This window comes from Nymphaea colorata, chromosome 3 (genome assembly GCF_008831285.2).
Source record: "Nymphaea colorata isolate Beijing-Zhang1983 chromosome 3, ASM883128v2, whole genome shotgun sequence".
Classification (NCBI taxonomy): domain Eukaryota; kingdom Viridiplantae; phylum Streptophyta; class Magnoliopsida; order Nymphaeales; family Nymphaeaceae; genus Nymphaea; species Nymphaea colorata.
Window position 1 is genome coordinate 22305283 of NC_045140.1, and position 11961 is coordinate 22317243.

Consider the following 11961-nt stretch of genomic DNA (forward strand, 5'->3'; position numbering starts at 1 on the left):
TTCATGTAAAATTCCAATAGTCACGTGAAGCTGCTTAAACTTCTTCCAATACGCAAGCTGGAGGCCGATACCTCAAATTTATGAAAGTATAACCCAACTTTCCTGCCAAAGTGAATTTAGGGTCGTTTGACGATAGTAACAGTGTATTACTGTTTCATGTATCTACCAATTCTACCCCAGTTGTTGGAATATATTCGTATACACTTGGAATATTGTTCTATGAATCTGCTCCCAACATTTGAAGCATATAAGCATATTTATGAAACAATAACATACTGTTGGGTTACCAAATGGCACTTAAGTTCTTGCGTACAGATGGTCATGCTAGATATTGCACCATTAAAAGCGAATGGAGAGATACATGGTGGTTGATACTCAGTCAGGTTTATTGATTTACCTCTATGTGGACGAGCCATTCTGCAACATTTAAAAAAAAAAAAAGGCACCGTTGCAACGCCGTGACGTACGGAAACGCCGGTGTAGAAGACGAAATCAACTTTAGAAAGGCAATAATTATCAGACGTTACAGAGAGTTTGAAACTACCCACAGAAGAAAGAGCAAATAACCGGACAAGGAACGCGCTTCTCAGGTTAAAAGTAACTGCAGTCATTAATGGTCAAAAAGAGTGGAGAAGTAAAATAAAATATATTAAAACAAGACTTGTATGACCAAGTTTGATGAAAATCGGCATCAGCAACATACTGACAGTTAAAACAGTATCTCTCCACCGAAAGATCGAGCTGCTATCCCTCCACCATCTTCAGACCTTCAAGCTCTGGAAATGCATCTTATGATCCTTGGCTTTCCAAAACCAACTCTTGTGAAGGTCATTCCATGGCTAACAAGGAGGGAGAAAAATGAAGAACCTACAAGAAAACAAAGGCTTGGCAGCGGATTGGTGCCATGTCAGTGAGTTCATGGTTAATGGACATGATCTGAGTTACTCTGTTTCCCCAATCACAACAGGGAGGCATTTCTGTGGAACTGTACACCTGCTTACATTCAAGGAAAAAGAGGCAATCATATCCCTAGAACTATTTCATACGTTGTATAAGATAGAAATTCCAAATCTAACATGCATCAAGAAGTATTCAAGCCTGAGACCATAACCATGCGACTCCCAATAAATGATTAACACAATGCCAGAAGTAGAACTGGATTTCTATTAAAATTAGCATGCTACAGGGAGAAAGTGCAATAGAACCAAGTAACAGCTTAGTCTTTCTTGAACATAAATGGTGATCTGGTCAAACAAAGTGTATCATAGGGATCATCTTTCTTGAACGTAAATAGTTATCTGGTCAAACGAGTGCAAGTAAAAAAATCTAACAGACTAAAAAGAGATTATATCCAATCACTTCCCAATCATGTACAAACTAGAAATTCTAATCCAGCACAACAATCACAGACTCGAAACATCTACAGATCCAAACGTTCCAAATGTTGTGTCTAGTGTTCTAAAAAAGCAGAAATTCAATCTAATTGGCCAGGCTGCAAATTCAGTGAATCAGCCGACTCAGAACAAATGTGATCCAATCAAATCGGTCAAGAATTGGCATATACATTTTTAATAGAAGCAAAATATATAATAGATATTCCAAATAAAAAAAACAAAAAAATGAATAATTTACGAATTACGAGACAACACCCAATGAATCCAATTCAATTCAAATCAGCTGATTCAGACCGACTTAACAACCACTCCAGTGCTGGAAATTAGATTGTCAACACTTGACATTTTTACGACACACTCGACACAAGTAATACAGAAAAATACCCAGTTCATCTATCATTGATCTAAAAAGAACTGTTAAAAGCTTTTCTATTGAATGGCAAATACTGGTATAAGAAACAAGGATTGGCAGAAAAGTTCTTACTTTTCACAGTCAAAAAGGACTGAGCATGAAAACAATGTTAACTGTTGCATGTTTACATAAAGGATTCAGGTCAAGTAAATTAAGAATGGAATGGAATCATTTCCAAGACATGTAAGTTCCGAAACAAACTAGAATGTTAACCATTTTTTTTGCTTATTCCGTATTAGTTAGATTGTGACATCAATTTACCAACTACCAACTACCAGAAGGCATGGTAACTTGTCCAACCTGAATGAGACATAGTGCACAAGAAGATGTACATGCACCAAATCATTTGCTTGCTTGTTGATGAACTTGTTCCTGTATTTGATTTGAAAACCCAAATTATGGGATAAAATATCTGAAAATGCCACCTAAATGGAAAATAGCTCGTGAAATCTGCTGTTGACAATTGAAACACAATATACCATTAATTTTGTGAAAGTGGGTGCCTCTTGCGATGATTGAGGAATTACATATGGGAGTATTACAGGAACATAAACACCATAAACATGTTTGCCCAAAACCCTTCTATTTGAGTCAACCATATTTGCTTCTGCACTTCTGCAACAGGAGACATTCCATATCAGAACTCAATTTCCAACAAACATCTTCACACTTAACTATACAGTATATATTTTATACATACCTTGGATTTTCAGTTGCACTCATTTGCTGGGAATATTGAACACCCCAGGGCATTACATGCATTGCCCTTCCCTGAGCGGAAGAGAAACCCAAAGATATTGAGAATTGTTAGCCATACCAAAGAACTGATATTTGTAAAACCCGCAAACACATGCATGGATGCCCACATCCACAACCATATACATACACGTACCTGAGCAGTATTTGTAGCAGGTGCTTGCATACCAAGAGGTGCCACATTCACCTCTAGCCTCCTTTTCTTCCTTTTCTCCTCAAGTATGCGCTTGGCCCGAGTCCGTCTTTGGTCACGAGAATCCTTCTTTTTTACACTATTCACTGTGTCTGATGTCCCTCGTTCATTTTCATTTTCTTGCACATTGCAGTTCCCAGTCTCCTTCACATTAGGTGGTTGTTCTGTAGAGGGGCCAGTGGGAGTCTCAGAATCTGCAGCTGGGGTTGAATTTTGCATCAGGGTACTTGCATGCATGGGACTTGTGTTCTTTTTCAGCATGCACTCCACTACATCCTTAATCATAGTGGACTGACTTTCAAGATACTTGTACGTTTCTTCACTTTCAGAAGCCATTATTGCAATCTTGATCAGAGCATTGCTTATAACACTAAACCGTGTTGCTATGACTGATTTTTCATTATCGCTTTTGCCTCCAAATTGTTTCTCTATGAAAGTATATATGGGTTTGGGTGTCAAGCCCAAACTGTCTGCTAGATCCACAATCGCTGCATGAGCTTTTGTCACATTTCTATGTGACCGCAACATATGGACTTCATTTGGACTAGCAAGCTGATGGTTATGTCTGGGTTCAAATTCAGCCACGTATAATCTATTATTTGAGCCCCTCTTAACAATTAGTCGTGCAGGGCAGCCACATCTGGCATTAGGTCGTATCTTTATTACACCACCATTTGGACGTGGCCGAGGGTAACCCTCCTTATAACATGTAAATGTCTTGCGCGTCAGCACACCTTTAGTGTTCATGTTCCAACTGTTAACCCGAACACTAAATCCTAGCTTCTGTGCATAAAAATTATAAAACTGGAACACACTGTGTTCATCATCAAACTCCATACCCAGCTTTGGTACATAATTATCATCCTCTGAGTTGTAAGAGTTAGAAGTGTTCTGCAGGTTATGAGGCTCGTCATTTCCATGAGCACCCTCTTCCCTAGAGACACTATCACCAAGCTTTGGCTCATAACTGCCAACCCCAGAGGTGGCAACATCATCCTCGGGAGAATCAAGCTTGTTTCCTCCATCAGCATCATCTTCTACAGCAACATTCTCACCTTCAACAGCCACAGCAGTCATCTCCTGAGAGGAGAGAAAAATCATACATTTGTATCTACAACCTCGAATTTCATACTTACTAAAGCATTCCTTTCCTTTTTCTTTGCCCTTTTAGCTTCTAAGGGAATAAAGTTAATATATTAAAAGAAAAACCACTATTATATTTGAAAGCCCATTTTTGCAGATATAGACAAATTAAATGCTAGCCCTAATTTCAACTGATTTGTGCAACTCGTTTTAGGGGCATCATGGACTAAGATGCATGCTGATACAGCAATAATGAAGCACAGTAATAACGAAGTCTAATAGAATTTAAAGACAAGAATATTAGCAACAGTGGGTTCAAAAAAAAAAAGTCATCATGAAAGTAGCAAAATAGGACGACAGTAGCAACAGCAAGCTCAGCACGCATGAAGACAAGGACATATATATTCATTCTTAAACCTCTTAAGTGTCTCCAATCATTCTCCCTGTGTCTAAACGAAGCTTGTCAATCTCCAAAGTTACGCCATCAAAGAATGTGTACCTTCGCAGAGCCCTAGCAAAAAAAATCCCTCTCGGCCCAGCACAACCAAAGAGACCGCCAAGTAGTGCCCTGCCCCAAAGAAGAACCAGGCTGTTATCAAAATCTTTAAAAGGGGAGAAAAAATCAAATGATTCTTCTAAACACTGGCAATAGAACCCACCTTCACACCGGAAACCTAGCAGAAAAATACCCTTCCACCAACAGATGCTACCTAGAAGATTACTGAGGACCTAATATCTAAAAAGAAATCGTAACCTAAAACCCTCCCGCCCAAACCCCTTGGAATTAGGAGAGAGTAGGGTTAGGTCACATCTAACAATGCCATTACCCATATTTTCTACACTATCAACCAACAAATAGTGCACAAAAGCGCAGATTCAATCATGCCAGTCAACTCATATCATACTTGGGTGCAATACGCAGCAAGACTGAAATACTGGCTCCATCAAGACGGGGACGACGAAAGAGACGGCCCCTCTCATTTACATAGTGCCAAGGCCGTCGTCTCAATGACGAACAGGCACTGCACCACAACAAAAATCCGCGCTACAATTGCAAAATCTATCCAAATCATGTCATTGTTGCTCCTATGTTCGACTTCCGGGACAATGGTACCACAATACTCAGAAGCAGAAGAACTAAAACCACTAAGAAAGCAGAAGAAAGTAGAGCCAGGAATATGAAAGAGAATTAGTGAGAGAGAAAGAGAGATAAGAGAGAAGCCACTAACCGTCGTGGGAGACAACGGTGGGGTTTTCCCGATCTTCCTCTTCTGCCAATTGTTGCCTTGGGCTCGGTAGGTGGAGCACAGGTGGGTATGGGCTTCCTCTTCCTCCCTTTCTTTCGAGGACAAAACTGTGTTCACCAACAGTAAAAATGTGACGGAAACTCCGTTGAAACGGATGACGCGGTGACAAGTAAATATGAACAGGAAGTCAAAACAGGTTGTGCTTCCATTTTATTGAGTAGACCGCCATGGCCCCGCTATCATCGATATGCGGTGGAGATGAGCTAGGTTCAATAATAACATTAAAATTGCCGATAGTTGCGAGAAGAATCAACACGAACTGCAAGATCTTTCCTGAAAATGTCTGGAAAAAGATGTTAGATCATATGTGGATGACGATCTGTCTAGAGACTTCAAAGTCAGGCTCCTCCTCTCCTCACATAATTTTGAAGGCTTGCGATTAGGAATGTCAATAGATGTGATTTGTTTGGAACATTCGATCCCTATGTTCAAAATTTTTTGTTTCTAAAATTGATACTATCTCTTGCCGTGCTGCACCCCGAGTTTAATCTTCCAGAAACAAAATTAAGAGAGCTGTTTGTTAGATTTAAAGGGGACTCCATGTTAGACGGGGAATGCTATAAACGATCCTCTGGAGGTCGGTTTCTGAATGCACATGGTCTATGAAGATTCAATGGATCAAATCATTCGAATTGGAACGGGAATCAATTTTTGATAAAATAATAGTTTTCTTTTTTTTTTTTAGGAAGAAGAATAGTCCAAAGAATTAAAAAAGAAAAAAGAAAATACAGTGAAAAAAATAATAACTAATATAAAAATGATTCAAAAGGAACCACTGGATAGGGTGCTGCATCAAATCACTGTTGCAACGGATTGGCCAATTCGGGCCGTGTAAGTTTCAGTATTGAGTATTTTTCTCAAAAAATGAAAAATTTCATATCTCAATCTGAAATCTCAGTTCAAAGTCCAAATTCGATCCAGATCCAACTTTTAGATTAACATCTGAATCCGAATTTGACCTTTTAACCGAATTCAAACCACATTATAAACATTAAGAATATATTATTTATTTAAAACTATATGTGATCCAAATCCTAATTTGGATATGCTTCCGGTCAATATTTACTTAAATTTGAATCCGATCAGCAGTTATTTCTTATAGTTAGATCTACTTTGAATTCTTAATCGGATATCAAAACGTTTTCCATATCCAAATTGTACGCTTCGGTTGGATATCAGATCTAGATCTAAATTGTGAGTATAAATGAACACATCACACAAATTATATTTTTGGTGCAAGCTAAAGTTTTTAATCAATTAAAAACATTTTAGTTGATTAAAAACTCTTCGACATTGGTGATTCGTTCACATCTACCAACGTTAGGTTTATGTTGGAAAGCTAGTGGTCAGAGGGACAATTTCTTTTCTCGGTACAAGTCATGAGAATGAAATAATCTTAATTAGTCATTGAGCAGAATCATTTTAAATGTTGTTAATTTAATGAAAAGTAGAAGCAAACTCCATGGATCGATCCAAGCATATAAAATTTCATAAACTGGTCAGAGGAGAGAAAAATCATACATTTGTATCTACCAACTCTTATCCCAAGCCGTTGTCCTAATCCCTTCAAAATCTATGGTAGCTAATGATTTGATTTCATAAAGCAAAGGAGCAAACGCTAACTTTAAATGTTATTTAATACAATCTGTTTGTCATTTGCATGTAAAAAGTTGAACGTAAGATGATGTTTTATATATATATATATATAAAAGCACCCCATATTAGTGGATTGTGATCAAATATTAAATTTACAACATATTAAATCCAACCCAACTTATTCCCATGGTGCATAAACTACCGCTTTAAGCAGTTAAGTGGAGTATCTGATGCATAAATTGACAACAAGAATATGTACCATCGTAATGCATCATCTTATAGCAATTTATTTGTTATACACACATACAAAATGGTGGTTGGTATGGACTCTAAAAATTATCAATACCTTGTCAATGGATTAAATCTCAATAGACTTTCTCATGTTGCAAAAAAGAATATTATCAAACATCCCTAAGATGCCCGCTAATAAGCATTTAATGAGGGAAAAGGAGAGTTACTTGAACTGTCTCCAACGTTGATTGTCAAAAGTTGCCTGAACATTGCTCCAGTGGTCTGAGCTTAAGAAATAGTTCCCGACCTAATCTAAGATCAGCAAAGCTGGCTTAGCAAGATGGTGAGTGTGGCAGAGAAGGCTGCCAAATTAAGCGAGCAGACCGTGAGAGGGTCTTACTACGTGGCGGCGTTGAATTTAAGCGTGAGAGGCAAGGAACTTTATCTACCGCTGCTACCAGGCCACGTCGAATCTGGCTTCCGTTTATCATGAGGCTGTTAACACCTCGTGGAATGATAGGACAAAAAGGCCAGCTTCTTCAACCATCTGCCATTTTTCTGTCTCGAACATTCGGTCCCTGTGAGGGGCAACGACGGAGATGGGCGGCATCGCCTGGGAGGCCGGCTGCCATCATTATCTTGCTTCAACGTCCTCGATTCCACTCCTTCACTCAGAGCTTCTCCCCACATCCGCCTTCTTGCTCAGGTAATAGAAAGTTGCTATCTTTGGGACTATTAACTATTACTCTGTGGTGACTGGTTAATCGAAGTGTGGTATGTGAGTGGATGAAAGCGTTCACTTGTGGGTCAACTGAGGCACCTGATGGACACGAAACAATGTCCTTGTTGCAGTGTTACATGGGATGAATGTGTAGGGGCACCTGTCCTCTATCGGATGCACACTGGTTAGAGATATTGGTCGACCTCCCTAAATAGGATGTGCTTGTTGGATGTTTGGATTTCCCATTTATGTATTTTTGGCACTTTTGCATAGTAATGGGGTATAATTTGGTTTAGCTTTTTAGAGAGAAAATCACCCAGTTTTATTGCTGCTGGTTTCTCTTCGAAGTGGGATTTTGTCTATGAATGCCTTTCTCATGTTTTGTGTTGCTAGTTGTCGATGGAGAATGAAGAATTCTGCGTGCTTGCTTGCTCGTAGAGGCAGTTCCCGGAACTTCCGTGTCTTTGCAGAATCCACTGTACGTCTTTTTTTCACCTTCATCCTGTCTGCTTTTATGTCATTTAACGGATATGAGCATAATAATGGGGTCTGGAGAATTAAAGGATTGTTTCACTTCTGATGATTGCTATACATCGTTTAAGGAATTGACATTCTGTTTCCCTAGCCAAAAGTCTGGTCTATGTTAAGCATGTCATTCGCAGTTCTATGAAGGGTTTGTGCATAGAGTGGTTAGGTGTATAGAGCTAGTAAGGGATATTCAAGCGCATGGTTGAGGGTTACAATATTGACATATTGACTGACAGTAACTTATTGAGACATCAAGCAAATCATGTGTATTAGAAAAGTATTCATGGTTCCTGATCCATTTTGTTGCAGAGTCATTAATCGATTGCAGCTTTATTACTTCACTGTGTGATGTAGGTATTCAATGACAGAGGCATGACTATGACTTTAGAAGCAGAAACATATAACAGAAATCATGGCCCATTATCTTCTCTTTAAGAGATGTTGTAATGGAAATTTTAAGTTCTTAACTATCGTTCCCATAATCTGTTTGTTGTATCTACTAGTGGTTCATCTCCTATGACTCCACCAACAGATGACGTTAACCTTGCTTTCTTATGTGTCTCATTCAGTGTCTAAGAATGAAACCCAAATCAATTTCTGTAGAATGCAGAGAACACAATAAAGAACTTGGCGATCACTTGTCTATATATGCCTGTATCTTCTTTTACAACCTTGTAGGCAAGTAGATAAAGCGTCCAGATTTATAAGATACTCGGTTTCCACCTTGAAAATCTCATTTTCCAGTGCTTACTTATTTTCACCAGATGTAACCAGACCAATCGGAGTACTATACAGGCCCGGATGTTTGAGCCATTGAAATTTATGACTGTTTTTAAGGAACCAATTGTTATTTCCTCCTTTTAATTCTTAATTTCTCCAAACCTAAATTAATTCCTTTCATGGATCCTTTCTAGTTCCTCTCTGTCTCTCCCTCTCTCTCCTCATTGATAGCATTATGAATGCCTAAAAAGTATTAAATTTGTTGCATATCATCCAACTCAGGTATCTTCAGGAAATGGAACTCCAGGTAACAAGGTGGTCATGGTAGATCCTTTGGAAGCCAAGCGCCTTGCTGCAAAGCAAATGGAAATGTTGAAATCGAAGGAGAAGTTTCAAGTACGTTCTTCCTTAAGGACTGAAGCTTTCAAAGTTATTCCTTCTTTCTAGATTCAAGGTTGTTTTACAATGCAAATTCAATTTTTATATGAAGTGAAGTAAATAAGAAAGCTTTATAGCATAAATGATGTTGGGAGTATTTATTATCTGCTTCTGATGTTTATGATGTGCAATGCCATCTAGGATGATAACTCTTATTGAAAATATCAAAATAAATTTGTGTAGAAGCTATATCTAGAGAGCCTGTTGCATTGGGAAATGCTGTTATTTCATAGCATATCATCTGACAATTTTTTAGTGGCATAAAATAAAATGTTGTCCTAAAAGATTACTAAATTTAGGAATTCATGGGTAGGATTTCTTTTATTTTTTTCTTTTCCTATTTTTCCAAATTTATTTTTCTATATACCATTTCCACCTAATTATCCTGACAAGTGTTTCAATATCCAAGCTGGAAGATAGCATGCTCTGGTGCGAGGTGCTGAAGTATTCTAACAATGCAGCTGTTTGTTGGATGGGAAAGTAGCCTTGGAAAATAGTTGCTGCATGGCTTTCTTGTCTTCGATATTGATGCTGATGTTGGTTTCAATGTTCTGCTTTTGCTGATCTTGGGAAACTTTCTTTAAGTTTGAGATGTCTGGTGGCCTGTATCCTCCCCTAAAGCATAGTGGAACAATCAAGAAATCTTCACATGGAACAGACCAAGCCATTTGTTGCATTACAAATTTAACTGGCTTGGTGACTTCCATTAATTGACACTGGCGACCATCACAGACTGGAACCATTTGATTGTTCCATGCTTGGTCTGTTTAATTTGAGGGATTTTTCTGGACTACTCATGCCATCTTGCTCGTAGGTTGGCATCTTAGTTTTTCAATGTTTACCAATAAGTTTCTGATACTTAGTTAGTCAGAACAATAAACGGAGCCTCTTGCCAAGTTCGACATAAGAACACAAGGAAAGATAAATATCAAACAGATGCTCATAGAATACTTAATTTGGTCTTGGGTACTCCACTTGTCTAACGTTTGTCAATGGGGTTGTCTTCTGAACTTGCTCTTATTTAGAATTTATATGTTGAATTTTCAGCGTCATTTGGTTTGAGAACTCCAATATATGTAGCAGCAAACTTGCTATAAGTGTTTACATCTTAGGAGTGATCTTATCTGGATTACTTGTGCTATCTTGTGGGGTCTAGGCTTTTCATCTTAATCGCTCCATGTTTGCTGATAAGTTTCTGATACTTAAATAGTCAGAACAACAAATCCAGGCTCTTTTCAAGGTATGACTATTAGCACAAGGAATGATAAATATCAATTCAGATGTACATACAATACTTAAGTTTGGTCTTGGGTATTCTCCTTTTGAACTTGCTCGTATTTAGAATTTAAATGTTGAATTTGTCATTTGGTTTCAGAACTCCAATATACCTACAGCAAACTGCTGCTACTAAGTTCATATTCTAGAACTTACGAGACCTCTGTATTTAGGCTCATATTGGCAATCTTGCAAGAAGGGTATTGGGTTTCTTGATCAACAGGTGGAGGAAAATATTCAACTGCTCTGTGACCTTGAGATGCACGTGATGCTGACTTCAGTTGCTTTTCAAATGCATGCAACTTGATTTCAAACTCCTAAAGGAATATCCTTTCTTTTCTGTTTCAAATGGTCTTTCATGGTGATGTTTCTCGATGGTTGTCACAGCTGCAAGAATTGGTTGCAGTTAAGCATAAAACTCTTCCATTCAAGGTTTTTACTTGTTCTAAATGGCTTGAATGTAGAACCAACGTCAAATTGAAGCAATCAATGGAGCATGGGCAATTATTGGTCTTACTGCTGGTGTGGTTATTGAAGGCCGAACTGGACATGGTATTCTAGCTCAGGTGAGTTTGACTTTTAATGCTAGGTGCAGTGCATAGAGGGAGAGAGAGATTCATCAGTTGATAGTTTCTTTTCCTTTCTTTTTCTTTGAGCAGTTGGCTGGCTACTGGATGGCACTTTCTTTATTCCTGCAGAAATTCATCACAGTATGATCGTACCAACAGCACTCGGTGCTACCATGCATTCGGAGTTCAAGTATAATCCTTTCTTTTTTCTTGTGGCTACCAAGGATTGAAGATGTTGATTGAGGGAGCCTCCTAACACGTTTCACTTTTTGTTTATTTGATTGCATCTTCCATTTACTTTGCAACAGATGAAGCAAGAACTGATCATATGAAAGTCTTCAGGAATTAAAGCGATAAATAGTGACATATATATATATATATATATAATGTAACTGATAGAAGTTTTTCAGAGCTCTGTATATTCTGAGACTTTATTCATCCAAAGCATTCTCTCCACCATTCCTTCAAGATCCGCCAGCCAAATTTCAATGTTATTCGAGGATGAAAAGGAAAGGGCATTCCTCTTTGGTCGATTTGCAGTTATGGTGTTCGAGTCCATATATTTGTTGACATCGTAATCGTACTCTGCATGTTCTACTAGTTGAATCTTGCCATTGCTTCCGCCTTCATGTTGCGCTTGCCTTCGGCTTGTGAGATGTCCAGTCTTATTCAAATGAAGAGTTCGTACGGTGAGGTGTCCAGTCATATTTAAACGAAGACAGTCACCTTTTTTTTTTC

At 38.3% G+C, this 11961-nt stretch overlaps 2 protein-coding genes across 9 annotated transcripts; one reads left to right on the forward strand and one right to left on the reverse strand.

Moving 5' to 3' along the window:
• Positions 1-591: 591 nt before the first annotated feature.
• Positions 592-5410, reverse strand: LOC116251171 (uncharacterized). Of its 7 annotated transcripts, none has more exons than XM_050077087.1 (7): positions 5068-5410; positions 4256-4406; positions 2699-3835; positions 2507-2577; positions 2334-2421; positions 2107-2231; positions 592-993 (listed from the first exon to the last, which is right to left on the reverse strand). In XM_050077087.1, the coding sequence occupies exons 3-7, from the start codon at positions 3830-3832 to the stop codon at positions 942-944; spliced, it is 1470 nt and encodes a 489-aa protein (XP_049933044.1). In that variant the 5' UTR covers positions 3833-3835; positions 4256-4406; positions 5068-5410; the 3' UTR covers positions 592-941. The 7 variants fall into 7 exon arrangements, with proteins under 7 accessions (XP_049933044.1, XP_049933043.1, XP_049933048.1 ...); XM_050077086.1 differs by having other exon boundaries at positions 4338-4406; positions 5068-5406; XM_050077091.1 differs by having other exon boundaries at positions 2107-2178; positions 4338-4406; positions 5068-5399.
• Positions 5411-7472: 2062 nt separating this feature from the next.
• On the forward strand, positions 7473-11691 carry LOC116251602 (uncharacterized). Of its 2 annotated transcripts, XM_031625964.2 has the most exons (6): positions 7473-7678; positions 8087-8171; positions 9224-9337; positions 11119-11220; positions 11314-11413; positions 11532-11691. In XM_031625964.2, exons 1-5 carry the CDS (start codon positions 7572-7574, stop codon positions 11368-11370), a joined length of 465 nt encoding a protein of 154 aa, XP_031481824.1. In that variant the 5' UTR covers positions 7473-7571; the 3' UTR covers positions 11371-11413; positions 11532-11691. The 2 variants fall into 2 exon arrangements, with proteins under 2 accessions (XP_031481824.1, XP_031481822.1); XM_031625962.2 differs by having other exon boundaries at positions 7474-7678; positions 11314-11691.
• Positions 11692-11961: the final 270 nt, after the last annotated feature.